The 25669-nt window shown below is 43.8% G+C and overlaps 2 protein-coding genes across 2 annotated transcripts in view; one reads left to right on the plus strand and one right to left on the minus strand.

Moving 5' to 3' along the window:
* itpk1b (inositol-tetrakisphosphate 1-kinase b) overlaps positions 1-18617 on the plus strand; it is a 28851-nt gene extending 10234 nt beyond the window's left edge. Inside the window, exons 4-11 of the mRNA XM_070979070.1 lie at positions 3225-3350; positions 6381-6498; positions 13049-13147; positions 13398-13438; positions 13587-13752; positions 14953-15020; positions 15112-15274; positions 15855-18617. Coding sequence (XP_070835171.1) covers positions 3225-3350; positions 6381-6498; positions 13049-13147; positions 13398-13438; positions 13587-13752; positions 14953-15020; positions 15112-15274; positions 15855-16165 — 1092 coding nt within the window. The 3' untranslated portion in view covers positions 16166-18617. The remainder of the gene's footprint in view (positions 1-3224; positions 3351-6380; positions 6499-13048; positions 13148-13397; positions 13439-13586; positions 13753-14952; positions 15021-15111; positions 15275-15854) is intronic.
* A 341-nt stretch (positions 18618-18958) lies between these two features.
* Positions 18959-24935, minus strand: plk4 (polo-like kinase 4 (Drosophila)). The gene is made up of 15 exons (XM_070979276.1): positions 24736-24935; positions 23720-23815; positions 23292-23387; positions 23024-23138; positions 21928-22903; positions 21755-21846; positions 21127-21473; positions 20933-21037; positions 20690-20792; positions 20449-20598; positions 20115-20343; positions 19916-20018; positions 19676-19813; positions 19482-19588; positions 18959-19385 (listed from the first exon to the last, which is right to left on the minus strand). Exons 1-15 carry the CDS (start codon positions 24763-24765, stop codon positions 19274-19276), a joined length of 2799 nt encoding a protein of 932 aa, XP_070835377.1. The 5' UTR covers positions 24766-24935; the 3' UTR covers positions 18959-19273.
* Positions 24936-25669: the final 734 nt, after the last annotated feature.

Genomic DNA, 25669 nt, shown 5'->3' on the forward strand with positions numbered 1-25669 from the left:
GATCTCCAGAGGGCACAATGCTGTGTTTGAATACTTTATCAGCCACCATCTTCTACAATAGCTTGAAACATTTTGACAAAAAGATTTTGTACTTGTCGGACTCCAGAGACAGCTTAGCTTGTGGTGAGAGATATGATGGTCTAAACCATCAGCTGATATAAATCTGACACTTTGGCATATTGTTTATACCAAGGTATTTATCTGTTCATCATCTCTGTTGTATTAGGCCATTTTAGACAAATTACAAATCAGTGACCAGGGTTTTATGGCATTATTGTATTTCATATGATTTTTGCAATACCTTGGTGAAACACATTTGGTTCCTTGAAGTAGCCAAAAACTGTTTTTTATTGATTTGAGTTGATCAATTTTCCATAAAATGTACCCCATCCCAACATGTATCAAGATCATAATGTTACAAAATGACATATACTGTGCCAGAGGTTTTAATCCATGCCGCCCCACCTAACCTCAGGCCTCCTTTAGCCACACCAGTACAGATACAGTCGATTTGAAAATGTTGTCTGTGTCTGTTAGAAGCAAACCTGCTGGAGTTGTTGGACGCTTTCAGCCTCATTGCCCTGTATGCGTGTTTTCAGCTGGCCTGGTATGTTGCTTTTGAGCTGACGGGCGTGTTTCTACAGGCAGGAGGAATGGAGCTTGCAACAGCATGAGATCCAACAGCATTAAGATGGGCGGAGAAAGACATGTCGTGTTGATGTGGCATAATGAGCTCTTAGGAGAGTACTGCTTGACTTGAACACTACGGGGTGTTTTGGCATTTCTTTGCATGTTATCAGACTGTATTTTGTGTAGAATGTGCCTGCTCAACATTGAAGAAATCAATATACTATGTCGAACTCTGATGAGAACATTGACCATAGCTCTGTTAACTCAAGGTCTTACCCTGGATGTTTTGTTCTTCCTGGTGTCTCCAGTGAAAGAACACTGTATCTAAATCATCTGATATTTAACAGATTTACCACTCTGTGCAACAATTGACGTGTCAAGGAAGGACCAAGGGTACGCTAAATTAGTCATCTATCCATCACGCCCCTCACAATCATTAACCAGGCATTGTTGGCTTTGAGCGCGACCAACCCTAAACCAACTGAAACTCTGTACAGTTTTACAGTTCTTGCATTGATCCACACCAGTGTGGCTAAGGTGTATTCCCTTTCAGTTTACATACTGTCTGGACAGCATAAAGGACAGAGTGGTGCTGCCCAGCTTTGGCTTATTTGCACAGGTGTTACTGAATTGTCTTTTGTCTGTAATGATCAGGTGATCTCTATTTGCTGATTCGCTAATGAGGTAGCATATAACCACGTTACGCAACAGCAGCACTGCAACCAATTGGAAAAACAAGCAGTCACGACTTTAAGCACCCTTGCGTCTCCTAACATCAAAAGTTGTCTCTCGCACACAACCCTAACTCGACTCCCTTTGTCGCAACAAACTGCACGCATTCAGCTGGAATAGAGGCCTTTTGTGAATTGAACTTAGCATATTCATCCACAGATGACTCCCTCCTCTAGCTCTTGCCATGTTGCTACATTTGTGCATGTGTGTGGTATCTTTGAAAGAACCAACCAGACACACCCTCAAAGAACTGTTCAAGGTTAAGATCAAGGTTAAGACGAAATAGGTTTAGTTTAGGGTAGGGGTTGAGGATAGGCATTAAGCTGTGATGGTCAAGGTTATGGTTAAGGGGCTAGGGAATGTGTTATATCCATGAGTGTCCTCACAATGGTGTGTGTGTGTGTGTGTGTGTGTGTGTGTGTGTGTGTGTGTGTGTGTGTGTGTGTGTGTGTGTGTGTGTGTGTGTGTGTGTGTGTGTGTGTGTGTGTGTGTGTGTGTGTGTGTGTGTGTGTGTGTGTGTGTGTGTGTGCTGACACACAGAAGTCTTATCACACTTGGAGCGCAGCTTTGTCTTCTTGTGAACTACTTGGCCAGTGCAGTCGGTCTCTCAGCTGCAGTAAACTTCAAACGAATGCTAATTTGGCGTTTTCTCAGTCTGTTGAATATTTCCAGCGAGACTGGAGGTCTAGCCAGAGGGAAAGAGTTTGTAACTCAGTAAAGTAGATGATGCCAGAAATAAATCCTGATGGTGTAATTGAAAACAAATATAACTCTGTACCAAAGTTGCAGCTATAAATAAAAGAGGGAGTAGATGATTTAGAATTAGCCCTGATGTTGTTTTATAACCACAAAAATGTATGTTTGTTTCCTAGAGCAGAACTGTGAGGTGGTTTGGAGAGATTACTCTTTTCTGTTGAGAGTATATATGAGGAGGGCAATGGTAGATTGGTGATACCCCAAAATGAGTGGTCCTTTTCTTAAAGATGCTCTCCCATCCGTCATGGTCAAAAAGCAGTCCATGACATGGAAAAATGTACTTTATTAATAATTAGTAATTTGTTATAATACATAATGATACATTTTGAGGATTTCTGCAGCGCACTGTATGTATTGTACGTTTTTTTCTATGCTGATGATGCTGTTTGTTTTGTATAACAAGACCATTGCAGCCAGGGTTTCAGGCTGACACATATGGTGATTTTTGTATGTCCCAGACTTCGTCAGCACGTCCTCCTATCTAAGCTCATAGTCAGTACAAAGGTGCAAGTACAAGTCTAAAATGAAACAGGTTTATACATATGATAAACTTCCCTCTTGCCTTTTTTTCCTCAGCAAGCACATAAGATAATTTTGGTCTTACAAAAGGTTGGGTAAAACGGAAATAATTTCACATAAGAACTGAATTCATTCCCTTCACTTACAGACAGACTGCGTAGTTCTTCAGGGGCAGTAGAGGAGACCGGGGGGAAAATTTGACATTTTTTGACTTGAGGCCTGAACAAACTAGTGTAGTATACTGTTGGCTTTACTGTTGCAGTATATAGTTGCAACACTGACATAGTTTTGAATAAATCCAACAAATCCCTTTATTGTTTTCCATCCGTTATTTATTGATTATTATCATTTTCAACATTTACACCTTTTATTACAGTGATGTATCACTGCAGTTTTACAAATGCGCTAAACAGCAAAAAGTGATGCTTTGCACTTAAGAGACAGTTTGTTGCTGTGAAATTAAGAAAACATAGCTTTTCATGCATGATTGCTGAGGTAAACCATTTCTAAATGTGATAAATGAATACCTCAGTGGTGCCCTTTTAGCAACATAACCCTTGACCCCATGGTTGTCTTTCTCTCCTTAGCTGGACCTCAGCCAGCCTCTGGAGGAGCAGGGTCCACTGGATGTCATCATCCACAAACTGACTGACCTCATCCTGGAGGCCGACCAGAATGATTCCCAGGCGGTGCTGCTGGTGCAAAGAGTACAGGTATGCACCTTTGTCTGCTCTCGTTCGAATACAAGTAGAGAGGTCTGGCAAAGTGGGGCAAATTAAATGAATCCTTGTCACTTGTTGAAAACCTTTAAAAAATATATCATTCTTGACCTTGGAAAGAGTATGTGTGACAAAATAATCTCAGCTCAAAGGTCCACTTAATAACTTTTTATGAGCTTTCCACTGCATGTCCCATCTTTCAGCAGGCATGATATGGAACATTGGCTGTGATCTTCAGACACAGTTTCAAAGCTCTGCATAGTCTTGTCTGCAGCACAGCAGTACTGCCTTTCTGGATGACAGAAGTTTATGTTTACACTGAAATGTCCCAGTTGAAGGAATCAAACAGACATGCTAAAGGTCCTTAACCTTGGCTCTAGAAACCTAAAGGACACTGCACTGTGAACACACTTCAGACAACTCTAACACAGAAAAGTGTGTGTGTGGCTGTGGGTGGGTGTGTGTGTATTTGTTAATCTGGTAGAACTATACATGGTGTGAAATTTAATTTATTTTAATTTCCACCAGCGTCTTCTCTCTCTCTCTCTCTCTCTCTCTCTCTCTCTCTCTCTCTCTCTCTCTCTCTCTCTCTCTCTCTCTCTCTCTCTCTCTCTCTCTCTCTCTCTCTCTCTCTCTCTCTCTCTCTCTGAGTTATTCATACACACACACACACACACACACACACACACACACACAGAGGAGCTCTAATCATGATTGTCGGGCAATTCTGTCAACATGTTCCTGATTGCTCATTTTGAAAGTACAAACAGGATGTCAGTGTGGGGCAATCACCTACACAGCAGACTGGTTTAGGTTAACTATTACATTATCATCTGCACACTTTTATGATACTGGAGGCTAGTTTGAAACAAATGCACACACTGTGTGATGTGACAAAAAAAAGTGCTGTGGATGAACATATGCAAAATATAAATCCTCATCTTATACAGATGGCAAAAATGATGATCATGTGCAATTATGTAACAGTGGAGTCTTCCAAGATGCATATACAAATAACAGACATCTCTAGTTGTGTCTTCAGTGTATTTCAGTATCATATGTTGTAGCTTTCCAAAGCAATGCATAGCCTTCATCTCTTAAAAACTTAAAACAAATGGCGCTCATTTGAGGGAAGACAGAGTGTATGCACCGGTGGTCACTGGTTTAACTCTCTGTCCATCCACAAGCAGCATCATAACGTCTCTGCAGTGAAATGCTGTGTAGCCTGTGCATGTCCAGCAGCAGCAGCAGCAGCAGCAGCAGCAGCAGCAGCCAGGTTTTGTCTCAGGCACATCACAGGTTTATTTTGACCCCTGCATCCAGAGCTTCACTTAACACAAGCACACACACAGAGATGCACAAAGACAAAAAAGTACTGATACAAGTATTTGCTGCAAAATTTTCATAGTCGGTTTCATCCTTTTAGTCATTTATTAATCCAAAATGTCCAAAACATTTTCTGTTTCCAGCTTCTCAAGTATGTGCTTTTGCAGCTGTGAAATCTCTGTTGGACCTCCTTTTTTCACAGTCACATCCTTTTAGCTCTTTTTAGGGGTCCTCAACATCACATGTACAGTCATGTGTTTCACAGAGTGGTGAACCTCGCCTCATCCGCATTTAACTTTATTTATTGAACACGCTGCCATGTACGTGTGATTTGCTCCGTGATCGACAGCGTATGTTACATTATGCATGTGATGAAACACACCCATCTGGTGTAAATGCAAAAAATAATTTTACACTTCAGGTTTGATGCCTGTGTCACAGACATTGCTTACAGCGAGTAGCACAGATTAGATCCTCTGCTGACCATGTTTTCACAGACTTTTAATAGTTTTTTTTCCCTATGGAAACAGATCTGCCCGGAAATGTGAGCAGAAAATGTGCAGTCCTAACACCCACTCGCTTACACCCACACTGACATATGTCTGGCTCTTTTCCTCTCTAACACCTGCTGGCCAGTGCTTATCTCCCTCACCTCCTCCTCTTGTCTGCGTTTGAATGCATTTCTTCTTCTGAGACACAGACATCAGCAAGTGACGGTCCTTATCAGCAGAGTATTCCTCTAAACTCCCAGAAGATTAATTTGGATTTATTCTTTGGCGGCAGCATGTAAGACTTACATAACCGCTCAACTGGATTTGATCAGCATTGCCCCAGCAAATTCTACAGATGGGTCCTCCATGTCAAGGCAGAGACATTTGTTTAAATGCCGCGTGCGTCAGTGTGCGTATGTAATCAGTGCACAAATGACCATGTTGTTCCGCTGTCATACATGTTTGCATGTTTCATGTCATGCAAACATGTATGACAGTGGAGCTGTGGTGTTTTAAAGGGCTGTGATGTGAGCAGGCAGGCTGTTTGTGTAATGTAGAGGCCAGCCAACTCCACCTGACAGCGTTGGTGAGTCAGTAAAAATTGCTTGGAAGGAAGGGTTGGCAGAGAAATCCACAGAGCAGAGATGGAAACGTGGAGAACATGGAGAGCTGCAAAGTGGAGAGGAGGTGGTGTGGGGACAGAGCCAGAGGAGAGACGACAAGAGGAGAGAAGGGAAGGGGTGTGCAGTTATGTAAAACAGCGAACCCCATGCTGACCTAACAGCCGGCCGCGCAGGGATGTAGTGATGTAACCTACACAGACCCGCTGGCATACATCTCATGCTCTCTCTAGCATACCTCACACTGCACATGTGTGAGGTATGTTGACCCTTCAACTCAGTGTTTGTATTTGGAGTTTGCCTACTCCAATATGTTTGTTTAACATTTCTAGTCTGTACCGATGTATCTGAGTGTGTATGACCACCTGCCATGGCAGGTGGTTGCATGCGGTGTGTTACCTCAGTATTGAACCTTACCAGTCACCACACTATAAGGAGATGCTGCTTTTAGGTTGAGTAGCGTAGTTTGGTATGGACAGACATCTGTAAGATTTAATATTTCTGCTCCAATATTTATTTCTTGTTTAAACAAAATTGACAAACAAGTAAATAAAAGTTCTTAAAATGTTTTTGCCTCTGTGTTTCAGGACTACATTGATGCACACCCTGAGACTATCGTCCTGGACCCACTTCCAGCCATCCGGACTCTGCTGGACCGCTGCAAGTCCTACCAGCTCATTCACAGGATAGAGAGCTGTATGCAAGGTGAGGTCTTTCACGTGATTTGGTGACACTTGTGTACAGCAGTCTCCCTCTGACCGGCTTAGCGCTGCATTACACAAGTATCTGCTGTATCATACAGCGAAGTTGAAGTTACACTTGGTGAATGACAGAGGGGAGAGAGGTAATGTTTACTGAAGTTTGACTCAGAAATTCAAACTGTTGACCAACCTGTGCTGACTTTTTGAGGAAACAGAGAAATAGAAGTCTAAAATTGAGGAAGCTATAATATTAGCTGTGTCACACCACCCTGTTTTACATACTGCTCCACAAAATAGATTGTGCCTTGTGTGCAGTCAACTGCGAGACAAGAGTGGATGGTACAGATACATTCCATTGAAAATAACTGTTTTAATGTCCCCACCAAGACACCAAGCTTTCAGCAGCACTTATTTTGGAAGACATGCTGATTTATACTCAGTTGCCAACTTATTACACCTATCTGAAACTAATGCAGTCCAATAAAGCTGTCCTACAATGAATCGTCCCTTTATTCTGTTCAGTCTTTGCTGAAGCTGTCAAGAGAGATGTTGATTCAATTTGATCGTTATAGTACTGTTGAATTATACTGCATAATATTGAGTTTCTGATATTTTTTTCCACCCCATTTATATTAATGAGGGTAGGCTAAGTATTAAAAACACTGCTCAGTGTGATGCAGTAGAGTTGAACAGCTGTGCAAACTGCAGCCTCCAAAACGTCCTTAACCGTGAATCAATCTTTAAAACACCAAAATACACAGACTCCTTCTAGTTTTAGCGAGTAGCAGCTGATAAACTGGCATCTGAGTGTGTTTTGCAGTGTGACCAGACTTCTGCTCTGTGCACAGATCAGTGCAACCGCATGTCATGGGTTAAATTCAGTAAACACATTGGTGCGTCTGTTCCTCTTCCAGTTGTCAATATTATATAAAAGCAGATGTTGTCGAAGATAATAAAGGGACTGTTGATTCCATGGCCACTGCCTTTGTGTGCAGTACTTTGTGGGCTGAGATGTGATGACTGCAGGTTGTCTGTCTTTCCTCTTCACTTCCAGAGGTGACACATGGACAACATATGACGGCACTGTCGCTCCTCGCTTGAGTTATGTTACACGATGCTTCCGAACAGATGTTTAATTTTTTGCCGGTAGAGCTCTATGCTGATATCATAATTCGTCTCCTTCCTTTCACGCGACAAAAGCACCTCTCCATTTCCTCCTGCCTGAACCCAGTGTGTACTTGGCTCTTTGTGTTTCTTGCTGAAGGACCACGACTCGCCTTCGAGTCGGTGCAGCAACACCTTCCTCTGTCGTTGGGCTCATAAAGGAATCAGCAGGCGCTGTCTTTTGACTGGAGGCAGAGAAATGCAATGACGACAGGAGCACATTCCCTACCCACACACACTGTAAACACACCTGTGACTCATCCACATTTCCCTTACCCCCGTACATGGCAGGGAACGTAAACCTTTTAAGTATTGCTTCAACAGGCACCCATGACTCTGTGAGGGACTGCAGTGTGGTGTCAAAGCAGCAGATCAGAGGCGTTTCAGCATGTCGGCAATGTCCTGAGTTTCTTAAAATAGAACCGCAAGAAGACATCTTTTTATCCAAACAGACATGATGGCTGTTACGTAAGAATGAGTATAAGCTGCATCACTCACTTGCTGTGTGTATTTGGTTTGAAGAGGAAGATTGCTCACTGGCTGCATTTATGGGAAGCTTTTGTTTTTTTTCACCACCCTGCTTCCATTAATGCAAGTGGTGCTCTCTGCTCGCACTTAGGCCTGCATACCAAACCTCCCTGACAATTGTGGCTGGTTCAGACACAAGCATGGAGTGTAAGCCATTATAATCCTACACCATACCTCTGTGAATGTAGAAAAAAGGACATGTGACCAAGGCTAAATGTACTCTCTTTCAGAAAAAAAGTGACTGAGAGAACTAGGTGAAGGTTGGAGTAAAATAGAGGATAGTGTGAGAGTGTGGAAAGTGTACCTTGCTTTCTTAGGCACGGCCACTTCCTCCTCCTTATCAGCAGAGACCATGGAGTCCTGGAGCAGCTGCCAAGGCAACCCAGCGCTAAAAGGCCATAGAGAGGCTGCCATGCTTCAGTCTGTATGACTCAGAATAGTACTCAATAGGAGGAAGCACTTGAGGTGCGCTTGTGCTTTCTCTGGAAAACCTTATTTTATCACTTGAGTGGTCGCTCAATGTTAAATGGCCCCAGTCACAGTACATTTAACTGTTCTGCTCTGAATTGTTTAAATTCATATAAACTTAAGCACATGAAGTAGCTCATCTTAATGTTGTGTTTGATAGAAAATAGCCAGACAAGAGCCACGCGAGCGCTAATGGATCAGTGTCACTGATTCATAGTTATGCTTCTCGGAACTTTGGCGCTGCTCTGTTGTCCAGCTTGGTTTTGTGTTTCCTTTGTGAGCCAGAGCAAGGTAACTGTTTATGTTACTCAGTGGAGTCCACTGCTTTCTGTGTGTGCTTTAGTTTTGATATCTCGTACTGTTTTTATAGACAGAAACCGTTGTCAGGTCAGCTCTCAAAAGCCTCCCTCAACGTTCTAAGCTTTTTCCTCTCAAGCTCACGATAACAGAATTCTCCCTGAAAACAAGCGGATTCCTCAGGATCAAACTGAAACCTTCCTTGTTTTATTCACATTTTAATCCCACTGCCTTGAGGTCCCTGTGGTAATATTAATCCACGCCTCTGCAAGGACCAACAGAACAAGTGTCCTGTTTATGCAAGTGATCAATATTTAATCATAGTTGCAGCATGAGAAAGACACATTAAGACCTAAACCCTCATCCAAGTCCAGTGAGCCAAGTGGGCAGGCAGATTGCTCCAACTTAAGTATAAGATTTCTTGCCTATCAGGTTTGTAATGTTCGTCCCAATCATTCATCAAAGGAGTATAGGATATACCTTTTGTGAGAAAACAGTCAGATTTTTCTTTTCAAAACAAATGACTCCTGAGAGTAATTGGAACGTAAGCCTCTTAGAGTCGATATTGAGACTGGCATTACTCTCAGGATGTAACCGTGTGTGGAGTTCAATTTAAAATATTGAAAAATCCTGCTGCTTTGCCTCGGGGGCGGAGGGGGGGAGATAAAGAGAGAGCAGTGAGAGAGGATGCTGGGGTTTCTAGGAAACAAGCTCTAAATAGCAACAGGAGACTTCAACCTTGTATCTAAACAGCACCACAGTATATAAAGCTTAATGTTAATAGGTTTATTTCTTCTCTGTTCATTCTCAGGCCCGCCAGTCATTGACTACATGTTTATTTATTTACATGCATGAAGATGATGTAACTGAATGGACAGGAGGAAATGCAGCGGATGTCCACATGAGATAAAGGAAGAGAAACAAAGAAAGCAGTGTAACTGGATAATGACATTTAAAAAGCATCTCATCGCGGAGTCCCATAAACGTGGACCTCGGCTCCACCGGGTCTGCTGCGAGCATGCAGTGTTTAGACAGAGCCAGAGATTGATCCTCCCCACCCTCCCCTCCACCCCCTCATCCCTAAAGCGTCGACCAGAGCCAAGCATGCACGCTATTACAAACTTGGCCACACTCTCTTATCCACCATTCCCTGGTCTCTTTATTATAAATCCTTGACTTGGAGCTTGAAATGTTTTTCGTTTGACAAGGTTTAGTTCCTTTGATGGTTCTTTGTTTGACAAAATTTAACGCCATCAGTCTTTGAGAACACAGTGATGCAATGGGGTTATTTTCCCTACCAGACTGTTTTCTGAAAGACATTATGCTGCTATTCCTGTCCTGGTAAAATAACAGCACTATGACGAGCATGGCTGCAGCCCGTCCACAGATGACTGATGGGTAACCCCTCAGGCTTCCCGCTCCCAAAAGTGACTGGTTGCAGAGCCAACACTGGAATAGATCCAGCTGCACAGGGAAAGGTTATCGAGCACAGAACAAGTATCTGCAGTGAGAGAGAAAATAGGAGTATTCTGTTTGTCATGTAACAGCAAAACATAGAGGCCTTTGAGCCATGCTTGATTTGTTTTGGTCTTGATGCAGATTTATTCCTTCTTTAAGTTATAAGTGGCTCTTTTTGGAAATTTTGTGCATCGTGGTCAAAGCACATGTTCAGCTGCAGTTCTTGACCTAGAGGGCACATCAACAAGGCGGATGCTGGAAGGATTATTTCAGGTTATTATGTGTTAGTTCTTATCTCTGTAGCTGTGGTCGTCACTTCCGTCAGATGAGGTGACGCCGGATTCACCAAAGGCATTGATGAGATATTAAAAAATGTCAGGCGATCAGACAAACAAGCCACAGTTTAGCCAGGTTATCTAAACCACTTTTTCTAGAGGCCAAACCAAAAGAGATTGTACCTGATGTCAGTAATAATTCACAGGTATGACAGGTCACAGTTGGACCTGGATATTGATCTGTAAACACCGATGTATGTACAGAATTTAAGAATAGAAAGAATAAAAATATACACATGCAGAACAAAGCAAGGTGCAAATTGCAATATATGGTGTAACACATGAATCTAACGGTAGACTTACTATTCTGTAAAGGTGTGTTTGTTCCAAACCTGTCTGACTGCTCGGTCATTGTTCTGCTGGAATGTCGCCACATTCCCCAACCTCAGCGATTCACGAGTCAACGAGTACAGTGCAGGGCTGTAACAATGCTAAAACTATCCATTGATTTGCCAGCTATTTTCTTGATTAGTTATTTTGTCTATAAGACGTCCTCAGGTTGCTTATTTTGTCTGGCCAGCAGTCCAAAACTCAAAGACAACCAAAAAGAATAGCCAAAAGATATTCAGTTTAGTATCACAGAGAAAGAAGGAAATAGTCTCATATTTTGCTCAGACATTACTTTAACTATGAGTCCATTATCAAAATAGCTGCCATGAAATTTCTGTCAATTAATCAACTCCAGTACAATATTATTATGACCAATAGGAACGATAATGTCTCCCTCCTCACTATGCCATCGTGCAGCACAGGATCCTTAACACTGTATTACTGTATGTGCTGCTTTATCACCTCCCACAGCAGCAGCTGTCACTGGTTTTCCTGGAACCTGCTCGACAGCTTAATGTCACTTAAAAAAGTTTCTTTGATTAACTTTTAGGCTTTTAAAAAACTGTTCAGTGTGGGGGTTTTCCAAAACTAATTGTGTGTATCTGGCTGCTGTGGGGGCTATAGATGTGTGGGGCCCGGTGTGCACCCAGAGTTCAGCGCTCAGCACTCGAGTAAATGTAGGCAAATGAGATTCTCCTGACCTCAGCACTAGCGGGAGCAGGGAGCCCTGCCACTGCTGAGGCCCACAGCACACAAAGGCCGGTGTGTTTCTATTGTGTTTTTGTCATTAGCAATTTGCCAGCTCTTGGTTTGGCCCCCTCACTGATTTCCTGTGGTGATATTTCTAACCAGCTGCCTTATCACCCCCACATTACCTACTGCAGAAGGGAAATTACAGAAAGCAGAACATTAATAAAGACCCGTCCTGAGCCGTTATACGGTGAAATATCTGCAGGATGTTTGTTATTTTTTCCAGTCTTATCGGAACTGACCGAGCTGCCGCTACAGGATGTGATGTAAAAATATGATGTTAACAAACATGATGTGATGTAAGAACATGGTGGAAATTTGTGAGACAGAGGCTGACTGTTTCTTCCGCCTCAGTAATGTTTAACAAAGGTATGGTTGAGTTTATATTGTATTATAGTGCATGTTATGTTTGCTAATGAGCTACTTATCATGCCTGTCAGTCAGATGATGTGTCTGATGACTCTGTAATCTCCTCAGCTGGTTTAACTTGTCTGTATTTCCTCATGAGGTTGTGTGCCTTCCTGTATTTCAGCATTTTCCTGTGTGTGTGTGTGTGTGTTTTTTGGGAGGAGCAGAAGGGCCTGGCAGCTTTCTGCTTTATTTATTTGGACAGAAGTCATTTGTCCCCGTGGGCCTCAGATGGCCTCTGCTGTGTTTGTTGTCTAAACCTGCCACAAGGATGAAATCTAAATATATAAATACATGGCCAAATCTAGTTAGATAAGGTGTGTCAACATATGTGAGAGACTTATCTGCATCCCATGTCTGAACAGGTCTTGAGCATTTTTTGCTCACACTCAGTAGACTGTGCTGCTGCCCTTCATGTTTTTCCTAAGTAGGCTGTGGATGTTAACAGAAAGAATAGCTCGGAGTGCTGCTATTTCAGGAAAAAACAAGGAACATAAATCACTATCCAGTAGAGCAGTTCACCAGAGAGCAGAGACTGACAATAAGACTCTTTTAAATGTTACACCAAAACAAGATTTAGTTTAAAACCCAGCATGACTATAGCAAATCAGAAATTATACCTTATTGTACATTGATCATAGTACAGATTGTGCTCTTCCCTCCTTTCCTTTCCACAAATGTAGCTGGTAGCACATCATGTGAATCCATGAAAATGTGTTTCAGACTGAAACTTTTCACGACCTTTTAAGAGTATTTTCTCTCCAAATCTTAACTCCACCAATTCCCTCTGTGCTCTTTTACATCTCTTTTCATTAGATGAGAGGATTTGCTCTCCTCCGTTCATGGTCCTTAATACGGACTGCAGCCCAGATGTGCTGGAGCAGATCAAGAGGCAAGGACTCACATTCCCCTTCAGTAAGTATTTAAATTCTCTGTCCTCCTCCAGATATTTAGGACTTAAATCTGTACCCCACATACATTATTTAGACCTCATTGCACTGTTGCGAGACAGGTAGTGAAAACACACCCGAATTTCAAAATGTCAGAAAAAGTCCTAGTGTGAGAGGTTTTGTTCCCTGCTGAGATGTCATTTCTTCTTTTCAGTATTGTTCTAAAATAATCTTGCTAAATTCTCTGTTTGTCCTCGCCTTTGTTTCTTCTTCAGTTTGCAAAACACGGGTGGCTCATGGAACCAACTCCCACGAGGTAAGAGGCCACAGGGCTCAAGGGTCACTCACACCCTCCAAAGTTTACTTTGAACACTTGATTGCTCCACACTCACTGCATTGAACTATGGGTGAATACTTAACTAAGTTTTGGTGTGTCACTCTGCTGTATGTCCTCCTGTCCACAGATGGCCATTATCTTCAGTGAAGAGGACCTGAATGACGTGAAGCCTCCCTGTGTGATCCAGAGCTTCATCAACCACAATGCAGTGCTCTACAAGGTGTTTGTGGTGGGAGACTCCTACACTGTGGTGGAAAGACCTTCACTGAAGAACTTCCCCGCTGGACCTGCAGGTGAGGAGACAGAGAGAGAGGGAGACAGGTGGGCAAGTCCAAGGGCTGCCAACAGTCACTCTGGCCAGACTGTACAAGTCCAAATTAGCCAATAAAAGAGCTCATAAAGTGGCTTTACAGTCCCTGTGATTGGACCTATTCACCCTTTTAAGGGATGTAGCAGAGTGCAATTGAGTTTTGCTCTGTTGATACACGCTGTTGAAAATCAACAGGATAAGCGGTGTTTTTCCTCCATAAACATGTCAGAGGCCTTCCCTGCGATGCAGCCTTGAATACAGGGTCATCCCCCCGACGCCAGTGACTCCAACATTTGCATGCAATACAGTCAAAGCCCTCATGCAAACCAGGTCTCGCCATCAGTGTAGCAGTCTGCTTTGTGTAGCAGAGGGAGCCGTTGCTTTCAGCCTGGAATGCTGAGTGGTGCAGCAGGAAAGCACGGCCCTTGTCAAACACATAAAGCAACATACCACAACGTTACATCTGCACGTCATTTAGATGGCCGTGCTCTGCAGCCTGCTGCTGTCCATTGTGGTTTGCGTCCAGTAAGTGGCGGGGATGGGCTGGATGAAAGGGTGAGGTATGAGAATAGAGAGAGGTAGGGATTAGTGTTTGGAAAGAACAGTGTGAGAGATGGCCTGTACTGTCCAGCCTTCCCTCTCACGCTGCTGTGAGTTAAACTGCTGTTTGTTCATCCAGTCTGGATGAACAAGCCCCTCTGCGCGACCCTTCATTACCACGACCTTCTACAAGCCGAGGGACATGTTTATTTGGACGGTGATGGAATTCACTCGTTCCCTCCTCTCCCCCACCACTCTAACACTCTCCAATGTTAATCACCGTAACGATAACAAAGAGAAAAGAGGCGGTAAATTTAGCAGTTCATCCACGTCACATTTATCACTGCTTCCGCTGGAGGAAAACAACTTCCATGCTGCTTTGTTCTTACATGAACCCTCATCGCCACATGGTTCTGACTGAGAGGGGTAAATCTTAAAAAACTTCAGGCCAGGGTGGTTTTGATTTGGCTCTGTGTTTCTTTGCTCCAGGTGCTGAAACTATCAAATAAAGACATAAAAGCTCCAGTTGCTTCTTGTGTAAGCAGTTGAGCGCTGCTGCCACCTAGTGCCCAAGATGAGGACTGTACACAGATGACTGCACTGGGAAAGTCAACCTCACCTTTTTCCTCTGTTTCCTTCTCAGACAGGAAAGCAATTTTCTTCAACAGCCACAATGTTTCGAAACCTGAGTCGTCCTCAGACTTGACCACGGTACGTCCAGAATGTCACCTGCTGCTGTCCCATATGATGCATGTGTGAGTGTTTGTTGCTGATGCATTTGAATATCTTATGTTCATGTCAGAGAGAGAACGTAGAGGGAGTGTCTCAGCCACCTAGTGATGATGTCATCAGAGAGCTGTCCAGGTCATTGCGGCAGGCGCTGGGCGTGTCCCTGTTTGGCATCGACGTCATCATCAACAACCAAACGGGCCAACATGCCGTCATTGACGTCAATGCATTCCCTGGTACGTGCTCCCATCCACAGCAGTGGGCTACTTCTTACTCGGTCATCGTGTTTGTTTAATGTGCACATTAAGCAGGACGGTGAGCCTCACCGGCCTCGCTCCATGGTGACCTGGTTCTCAGGTGTCACTCTCTGTGTGGTGTAAAAGCTGAGGACTGGAGTGATGTCATTGTTTTGTGGAACCTGTTCTGTTGAAGTAAAGGCCCCTCCCGTGTCACCTGAGCTCTGTGTTTGACTGCAAAACATGCAGCAGGTCTCAGTAACCGTGTCACGTTGGCAGGAGACTAATCTTTCTGCCTTTTCAACTTTTTATTTCCCAAATTGAAAACACTGTAAATGAGTCAGATTTATCCTGTGACCTGTTAAAGGGACTCTGACCCTCAGGTTGGAAAATTAAAGTACCACTTTGGGCAAATTTTTAATAAGATTGCCACACTGATCTAGGTGACTATAAATATGCGGTACACAAAAGACCGCTGACAGCAGAGCGTGTAGACGGGGATAGAGCTGAAATCGTTGTAGCATCCCCTGGAAACATGTGGAATATGATGAATGAGCTGAACGTCTCCCTGCGTTCTCAGGTTATGAGGGCGTCCCCGAGTTTTTCAATGACCTCCTGAACCACATCACCAGCGTGCTCCAGAGCCACAACCCAGACTTCGCCCCCGGCAGCGAACAGCCCAAGGTGAGCTCCACGGTACCGAACGCCGCCCAGCCAGCCCCCGGCTGCTGCAGCATGCTGGGAAAAGAGGCCGGCGGCAGCCCCTGGATCGTAGAGGGTGACGGAGGGCTGAAGGGCCCACGTCAGAGACTGGGCTGCAACTCGGCCATGTCCCCTAACTTCCAGCAGCACTGTGTCTCCACAATAGCTACCAAGGCTTCCTCCCAGTGACTGATCCCCAGCCCCCACTCCGTTTGACCCCTGAACAAAAAACGGATGACAATGGTGACAATAATAATGAATAATAATCATAATAATTATGATGTTAATGATGATAATATATCTAATCAAAAAAAAACAAGCCTTTTCCTATATAGTTATTGAAAATGACGATGATTGGGTGTAAGCTTTTTTCTCTCTGCCTTTTTGTATTTTTCGTTTTGTCTAATGAGACTTAACAGTACTGTAATGTGAACTTTTGGGAACTTTTGCCTAATAGCTGATTTTATTTTTCTCTCTCGTGTGAGTTCTCTATAATGAAAGTGTAATGGGACTGGCCGAGTCAGGGCTGGAGGAAGATGTGCCGCTAGATGTGCAATGTATGATTTGTTTCTTCTCACACAGACACACACACACACTCACACACACACAGGTACGGTTACATTGTGCCAGTGACGTGTGTTTGTATTCTGGTCAACACCACTGACTCCTCTGCACAAAGTGAGGGGGAGAAAAGGTGGCTGGACATTTGAACACTACTCCACAGATCCCGGGCTGCTATGTGACTGTGGCCAACCGACGGCAGAGGACAGAACTTGTCTGAACGTGAATGACAAAGATCGTTGTAGGTTTCGTTAGTTTGAACACAAAGGTGAGCCGTTTACTTTTCCGAGTGCCATCAAATTTCCGTCAAGAGTAGGAAGGACGCCGGCAGAAAAAAACATCTTCAAAAAGAAGGAAGTAAATCTCCATGAACATGTGACCAAGTTTTGTTTTTGTTTTTTTTCCCCAATGAGTGCTGTTGCACCGATGTTTCTAGGTGTTTGAGTGTTAAATGTATGTCAGATGCCGGATGTTAGGTGTTCAACAAGCAGGCCGCGTCCTTGTTTGATCGCTCCAGTGCAGGATGACGAGGATCACATTCCTTTTTGTGTTTGTGAATGTTTCCACAGAATTCCAGAATTTTTTTTTTTTTTCCTCCCAGAATTCCAGGACGGTTGTGTGAGATTTTCTCTTATCACTTAATGTAATCTCCTCAAACAAACTCTCCACATGTCTTCAGTGTTCGTATCTGTAATGTGAGCAAACTGCTCTCCTGAGGCCGACCTGATCATCAACAGACTTCGGGCTGCTGTATAGCTTGTCACTTTTCAGCCAATTGTTCATCAGAAAATCAATTATCCCACTGAAACGATGGTAAAATGAGTGTTTGATTACCCGTGATTGGGTATGAATTACTTTGGTACCATTAAATGACAACACCTCTTGATACCTGAGGAATTTGTTCAACTTCAACACCTCCTGTGATTTAATTTCAATCAAACAGCATTTCTCACCAAACTCAGTGAAAGAAACTCTCAGTCCAGTCGATTAATTTGCTTCAAGCTTAAATTCTCCGTCTTCTCTTCCAGCTGCTGTATTTGTGTCACATGTTGAAATCATTTGGAGGGGAAGTGGGGGAGACGGTCCAGCTCTTGTTCCCAGTGTTCACTGTGAGATTTTTTTACTCCAATTTTGTTAATATCTTTGTCCTGATATCTACTAAGAGCAACTTTATTTTATTGAGATTTTATGGGGGAAAATGTTTTATATAAATGAAACGAGAGCACAGGATGTTTTTGAACAAACAGTGGATATTTACTAGTGGTATAGTAAAATGCTGGGTCTGGTTGTACAGGTGGTGTCAAAGGGACAAATGAGCTTGTGGTTGATACTGTTGTCTCCCTCTAGCATCTAGTGGGAAGGAGTGCCAGCCTGCAGCACATACCGATTATTGCATTCCTCTGAGCCTGCTGCTCTTGTCCCAGAGAGCCCATCCTCGCTGTTTCATTTCCTCCATCAGTATCTGAGGAAACTGTCCTCTCGCTCCCCCTGTGATCGTAAATAGTAATGTCAGCGCAGCCATCTCACCAGCATCTCTCTGGGACAAAAGAATACCAATTACATTCTGAATATTTCACGAGGCGCATCAAATTGGGAGAATATTTTCCACAACACGGTTAGCATCCTGTTTAATCTCCTACAGTTTGAGCGTTGTGAAGCAACGGTAAGCTCAAAGGTATCGCAGCAGGTTCAGGGGAATCTCACATTCTTTTTCCCCTTGATTCCTTATCCAGAAATCGGGGCAAAGTTGAGGGTGTGTCCCTGTTTAGACTGATATCTGTGTACACCACTATATTGCGTGTCCTATGTTGTGCTCCTTATCGTGCTTCTAAATGGGAAATAAATGGTTACTCCTACACTTGATCATTTCTGCAACCCAGACAGTGTCATCATGCTCCCAGCTTCCACCTGAATGTTTACCTTGTGTGTCTTGTACAGTACGTGTATATATGCCTCGGCTTACATCCGTACAGTATGTTGTTTTGTATCAGTTCTGTAATTGGGAGGAATCCACAATTTTGTGACCTTTTTTTAATTAAATGGCCAAAACAACTGGGCGAAATAAACATGCAAAACCTTACCTGGCTGCTTTTGAGTCAGCTTTTCTTTTAAATTGTTTTGCCAAGTGATCATCTGCGGGTTAATGTTGTCTAGATTATTTTTGAGTATAGCAACTTTACATTCACCCATACTTAATTATGCTCAATCCATTTAGTTCATCTCTTGTGGTCATTAGCACACAACTGACTTACACTGTAATGAGTTTCAGTGATATTCTGCAGGTGTAGCCTCTTCCTTGATGTGTTATGAATTCTGTATTCATGAAACCATAAAGTAGCTCTAAATACTTTAATTTCTTTCTACAAAAATTCTTTCATGAATATATATCAAGTGCAAAGAGAAGACTGCAAAACAGCTGTGCAGCGTTTCTCCACCCAGCCTCCAGATGTTTATTGCCTCAGCATTTATGAACGGCACATTTCATAGAATTGGAGATGCAGTAAAAAAAAGACAGACACAAACATTTTCGCCACCTGAGAATCTATACAAAACGGTCACTTATTAAAATATATCTTTTCATAATCTGTACATGTAAAACAAAAAAACACAACACATGAAGATGTATGTACAAGAATCCCAGACAAAAGACGGCATGAAGGTTCTTAATGCTGCTTCCTGTTCCCCGCTAGGCCCTCTCTGCTCCCGAGATGTTTTTTTTTCTTTAAACACAATGTGTTAATGAAGTTGAAGGTGATGTGCTGTTGGGTTGGCCAACAGTCCCAGAATAGTGGAGAGACAGTGCAGCTTCTCCTTGACGTGCTCTGGCAACTTCTCGTTCTCCTTATACCTGTGAAGACGACACATCAGTGAGAGCAGCTTGAGCCGCCTCGTCTACAGCTCAGCAAACCTGTGAAAAAGCTGCTGAACAGAGCACATTTCGTACCTTGTAATCCTCCCTTCTGGAGACGTGTAGGTGATGCAGGAAACTCCTGCCTGAACCACCAGCTGAGAGCCGTCGTTAAACTGCACCCACACCTCTCCGCTCGTCAGCTACCGGTACAAAAAACAGATTCAATCTTGCAAAGACGTCTCCTGTGCTGATCATAGAGCATTTAGGTGAATTTATTTATCACTCACCTGGGATGCCCATCCAACGTTTGGCACAAATATGGACTTAACCACTTTTCCTGTGCTTTGTACCAGGTCCTGTCGAACTGGGGAGCTTTTCTTTCCCAGGCTGGCTGTTGTGAAATCAGACCCATCGTAGGAGATCATCTGAGATTAACAATTTAAAAAAAAAAGTCTCATTATAGTCCAGCTGTTACAGCCCTCAAGCCACCCTGTATATACTGATGTGTAAAGCTGTGAGATACTCACTGAAGGAGCGATTTGTGGAGGCTGAGGAGGGGAAGCTGTGTCTGGAGGCACCGGGTGGGAGGGCAGGGACGACGAGCACAGGGAGTCTGGGTTGACAGGCCGCCTAAGAGGGGTGATGGACACAGAACGGACATGAGCCAGACAAGACGAGGACAAAAATAAAACCAGGATCAGAGGAATATCAGCGCATTTCTTTTACCTGCCAATAGTTATGGGGAAGAAAGGCACGTTCTTGGTGCTGCGCTGCTCCTCTGCTGTGATGGCAGCCTCCAGGGACAGACACATGCTGTGGCCCTCGTTGGACAGCTCCACATACAGCCTGCTCTCCGGGCTCAGGCCGCTCAGCCCCACCTCCCCCTTCACCGTGTACGACTTCCCGCTCTTCTCCACCACTCGCACCAGCTCTGACGTCTTGTGGGTCTTTGCTCCTGCACAACCCGAGTGTGAATGACGGATTACATATTGACTGAGGACGGAAAAGCGGTCAGTGCAGCTTCTCCCTCAGTGGGATCTCGTTTCACCATCTGACTCACCATCGTAAAAGCACGCCTCCACATCTGCGTTGGGAGAGTTCTCCATCAGCATGACCTTTGCGTTCTTGGTGTAGAGGGTCACTTTTGGAGTCTTGGATTTCACGAGCTGCACGAATTTGGAAGCGTATTGGTACTTCTTCCAGTATTTCTCTGTGACAGAAATTGTGTTAATTAACATACAATTTCTGATCTCATATGCTGTAAAATGAAGTTACTGGATGTGATGCAGCAATCAGAATACCTGGAAGGTCCTCATAGCTACAGATCAGAATATCTTCTGGAGGAGCAGGTGGGTGGTCCACCACAGGAAACCCCTTTCCACCATTCGGCTGGTATATTGTCACCTTCAAGAGGTGAGAATAATAAGCTTTGTATTACAGTGTGCCATCAGCCTTATGCCATATTGCACTGTTATACTACCTCCTACCAGTCACACATGGAAAAGGTAGGACAGATACTTCAGAGTACAACAGAGTGAGCTCACCATCGAGCCATCACAGGAAATCCGTAGGACTTCTTTGACCCTTTCTTGACCACTGTGACATTTTAATAACTCCATGCACACTTCACCTGTGTCCAAGATGCTCACCTGCAGGAAATACAAGAAAAAGAAATGAGACGTGAACATTTAGAAAGTGAGTACAAACAAATCATCAAAAAAGATGAGCAATATCTTACAACAGCATTTTTGGTCTTCTGTCTGATAGGCTTCAGTCTGGACGCGCACAGGGGAGGGACAATGTCTCTGAGACTTTTCTTCTCTTTGTCCACACTGGGCTTGGCTGCAGGGGGCTTCAGCTGTCTGCCGTGAGGAGGTTGGAACTCTGCTCCGGGTATATTTTCCCTGTACGAGTCAGAGTTGGAGGGAAGGTTGTGGTGCACGTAGTGCTGGTTGTGGTGAGGGTTCACATCTCTGTCCATAGGCTTGTCTGTCCAGGAATTGTGAACCTGTAATGGTCCTCTGCTGCTGTGGAAGCTGCCGCTGCTGCTGTGAGTGCTGCTGTCTGTGGGCCTGTGCCCAGAGGCTGAGAAAGTAAAGGAAATATTTGTAAAGATTTGCTTAAGCTGGATGGTTTTAGTTGTGTTTAGAGAGTTTAAAGATCATTTTTAAACCCCTTAATTCATATTCAGTCTCACAAGGGTCACTGAAGCTCACAGTAGCCTCTATATCAAGGGTAAATCCACTAATAACAAAGGATAATTTAATTGAACTTACTAAAAGTTGCCTCAGATCATTAGCTGAAGCGACAATGCTGAAATCTATCATACACACAGATGATCATAAAGTAGAAAACAACTATTTTACCCTCATTATTGAGCCAATTAGTAACTCCCTCAAGGTCTTGAAATTGCAGATTTGGAGGATGCGCAGTCTGTGTGGATAATGAAAAGCCAGAACTGAAACAGAAAGCGCAATCTGTTAGTCTCATTAAGTTTGTACAAAATGAATACAAGATCATGAAAAGAGAGACTTCTTACCTTGCTGACTGTTTGACAGGGGGAGAGGGGAGCCTTCCCCGCTCTGATGATGGGTGCTGAGTGGAGGAGAAGACTGGTCTTCCTAAACCAGTCAGAGTCTCTTCTGAGTGGCATCTCCCCAGCTCAGCGTGACCCAGCCCCTGGCCTGATGCAGAGGATCCGGAGCGATCTGAAGAGTGAGCCCTCCTCAGGTAGCGGGAATGAGGGTGCCCGTTTTCTCCAGCATGAAACCCCCTGCTCCTGCCCTCTCTGTGAAATCTGTCTGCAGGATGCTGCTGCTGCCACTGGTCTCCCTCATCAAAACAGGCATTGCTAGGTTGGTGTGGAAGACCAGGAATGGGCACCATTCGATTCGGCAAGGCAGAGCCAATCATGTGCCTGGCTCTCCTCTGGAGGCGGCTGGTGCTGCTGGCTGAGGTGGAGGAGGTGCAGGCAGTGGAGATGGTGGCGATGCCACTGTCTATGGATCCCTCATCCCCCAGGCCCAGCTCCTTGGTCCTGACCAGCAGGCTCTGGGTCATAAACGGGTGGTCCAGCACGGCAGAGAGGCTGGGCCGCTGGGCAGGGTCCTTTTGCAGCAGCTGATGGATCAGGTCCTGAGCCTCTCGAGAAACATGGCTGGGCATCTCATATTCCCCAAGGACAACTTTAGACAGGGTGTGCTTGACTGTGTCGGTGTCAAACGGAGGGCGACCCATCAGGAAGGCGTAGAACATGCACCCCAGTGACCAGACATCTGACTCAAGACCATGAGCGCTGCGAGTGGCCACCTCCGGGGAGATGTAGTTGGGTGTCCCACACATGGTGAAGTGCTTTTCATTCGGGAGTTTGAGCTGAGCAGCCAGGCCAAAGTCCGCTATCTTAATGTTCATGTTGCTGGTCAGCAAAAGGTTTGACAAGGTCAGATCCCGATGCAAGATGCCGTGGGTGTGTAAATACAGCATTCCTTTCACGATTTGATGCATGAAATGTCTCGCTGTGGAACAAAAACAACATTTTTATTAAAGACAGGCAGCTCACAAATCTGAACCTCACTGCATGATTTACTGTGACACAATTCATATTTAATTCTGAGAGTAGAGTAGTTCTGCCTGACCTTCATCCTCAGAGAAAGGCATCTTCCTCTCTTTAAGGTACCGACTCATCTCTCCATTGTGGCACATCTCCAACACCAAGTACACATAGTTGCTGTCCTCAAAGTAGTTGTACAGCTTAAATAAAGACACGATATATATAACAGTATTTATCATCAGGTCAAAGTGAGAAGATATAAAAACATGAGTGCAGCTAAATCTAGAAAACATTCAACTAAAGAATACTTTATGCAACGTCACATGAAATCAGTCATGTGCAGCCAACGGTACCTCAAGTATTGAAGGATGTTTCAAGCGACACTGGATCTCCACCTCATTTGTCACACGCTGGACCATGCCGGCTTTTTGCATTGCTTTTTTGTCAATCTGCAGATGGGAGCAACAGAGATAATTATACACCTGCTGCTCATTGCATTGTCATGTAATGTGGTACAGCGCTGCAGCACGGTGGCTGGGTCCGTCAATCTGTCGCCCACAAAGACTGTGAACCGCTCAGAGCTCTGTTGTGGGGAGTCAGGGGACCACAAGAAGCCCCCGGGAGGCCGCTAAGGTCTAATAATCCAACAGTTCCAGTTTAGACTTCAACTGTCAGTTGCTGGCAACAGCTTGGGTGTTGGTTAAGTGTCTACTTTACAGGTAAAGCATGCAATAATTATGTCCTATCACTAAGACGTTAACGGTGGATGACAGTTTCTTACCGTTTTGATAGCAACCTCCAGACCAGTCTTCACTGATTTTGCTCGGTAAACACATGCAAAGGAGCCTTTGCCCATGAGGGTGAGGACTTTAAAATCCTGCATGAAGAGAAAGGAAAATAAGCATCGATTATTACAGATAATAAACTGTATTTGCAGAGAAATACTATGATCAGATTATAAAACAATTCTGTTCTGATCCCATGACAGAGAGGGTCTTTAAAAAGCCTGATAACCTCGATCCTGTGCTCCTGAACGGAAGACAAACGCTTCTCCTCATCTCTGCTGGCTTGGCCGTCAGCAGAAAAGTTTTGGAAGAAATAGTGAATAACACGATCAAACATCGCCCCTCGAGCCTGCTGCGACATGCTGGGTGGACGGTGAGACGGACAGCATCTAACGACCTCACATAGGACAAATCCTCCCACAACAAACGTTAACTGTCAAACAAGCCAGGAACACCTGACGCTGTCATATGGCCAACCAAAACCTTTAATTATCCCGGCTCTCTTCCCGCTAATGAGGACCACTTGCAGCCGTCGCCAAGCAGCATGTTGAACCACCAAACCGACGCAGAGACGACAAACAACTGTCCCGGGGGAGACCGGGTAAGGTTACACACCCCCGTACCGAGGCTGCATCATGATGCTAATAACACTGACAATACGGACACTAACAACTAAAGACAACATTAATAGTAATAATAACAATAATAATAAACAAGTTGAATTCAAACACAGCTACTTCCAGGACATATGAAACAATACGAAACGAAAAGATAGCTAATGCTAATGCTTTTGGACAATTAAATGGCTTTAACTTCGTGCTATATTAGCAGACAGTTAAACGTCAGTTACGTTTAGGTTACATCTATCAAACTGAATGTTTTTATTAAAACACTTTCAATGCCACTGTTTAGCGACAGCAACGGAACTCGCGACTCCGTGAACGTCAACCTTATCTTGAAGTGACCAGTCTGGTTTGAAGTTAGCTTGTGTTAGCCGAACAAAAGACCTCACCTCAATTCTATCGCCGATCGAAACGCTCATCTTGTCTGGTTTTCGCCTCGTAGATTCATGCGGGAGTGTACGAATATTTCTCGGTCGGCTGAGTGCATCGAAAGCTGGTTACAGATGATGTGCGTAGGTAAATAAATGTTGTTTTTGGGTTCCCCTCCAAAACTTTGCCATTTCTTCCATTTTGAAAATATCCGCCCGTTAGTCCCATGCCACGTCACACGCAACGTCACATGACAACAAACATGTTTTACCACGCCCCCTTTAAGAGCTCCATAAAGCAGTGTTTCCCAACCTTTTTGAGCGACGGCACAGACTTTACATTAGAAAAAGAACTAAACACACCACCAAACAAAAATGCCCCAAAAGTATATTTATTGAAATATAAAGAAAAGTCTGTAGTCCCAGTTTGCTCAATTTACTTACTCAGTGCGAAACCTGGGCCTGTTTAGTTGAACACAAAGCTGATATTCTTGCAGGAATTGAACAAAGACACACAGGAAGACTTCAAAAAAATTGGATAATCTTCCACAGCACACCTGATGATTTCTCATGGCACACTCATGTGCCATGGCACAGTGGTTGGGAAAGACTGCCATAAGGGGTCGTTGGACCCCTAAAACTTTATTAAATTACACATGAAAGTGTGCTTAGAGGCAGGGTTTAATGCTTGAAAGCTTGTGTATTTAATATTTTGTCTATGTAAAGCTTATATTTGTATTGTATATGTATATATGTATTCACACCTGTACTTAGACATTAGTATGAACGTACTATAAGTCCTGCATGTATCCTATATAGACCCAGTGTTCAAAGAATTATTCAAAATGTTTAAAATCACATGCTGAAATAATCCTGTATGTTTCAAATGAAATGTTTTTTCATCTTGTGCCACAACTCCTATTTTTCATAGTTGATTAATATGATGTTCATTTTC

The sequence above is a fragment of the Chaetodon trifascialis genome, chromosome 14 (assembly GCF_039877785.1).
Source record: "Chaetodon trifascialis isolate fChaTrf1 chromosome 14, fChaTrf1.hap1, whole genome shotgun sequence".
NCBI classification, from domain to species: domain Eukaryota; kingdom Metazoa; phylum Chordata; class Actinopteri; order Chaetodontiformes; family Chaetodontidae; genus Chaetodon; species Chaetodon trifascialis.

Bases quoted from the DNA above. Each gene is read 5' to 3' on its own strand.
- plk4 (XM_070979276.1), bottom strand. From the start codon at position 24,765: ATGAGCGTTTCGATCGGCGATAGAATTGAG. The intron at 23,388-23,719 runs GTAAGAAACTGT...TCCCATCTGCAG, and splicing joins TGGAGGTTGCTATCAAAACG to ATTGACAAAAAAGCAATGCA. The intron at 21,038-21,126 runs GTAAGATATTGC...TATTTCCTGCAG, and splicing joins AGAAGACCAAAAATGCTGTT to GTGAGCATCTTGGACACAGG.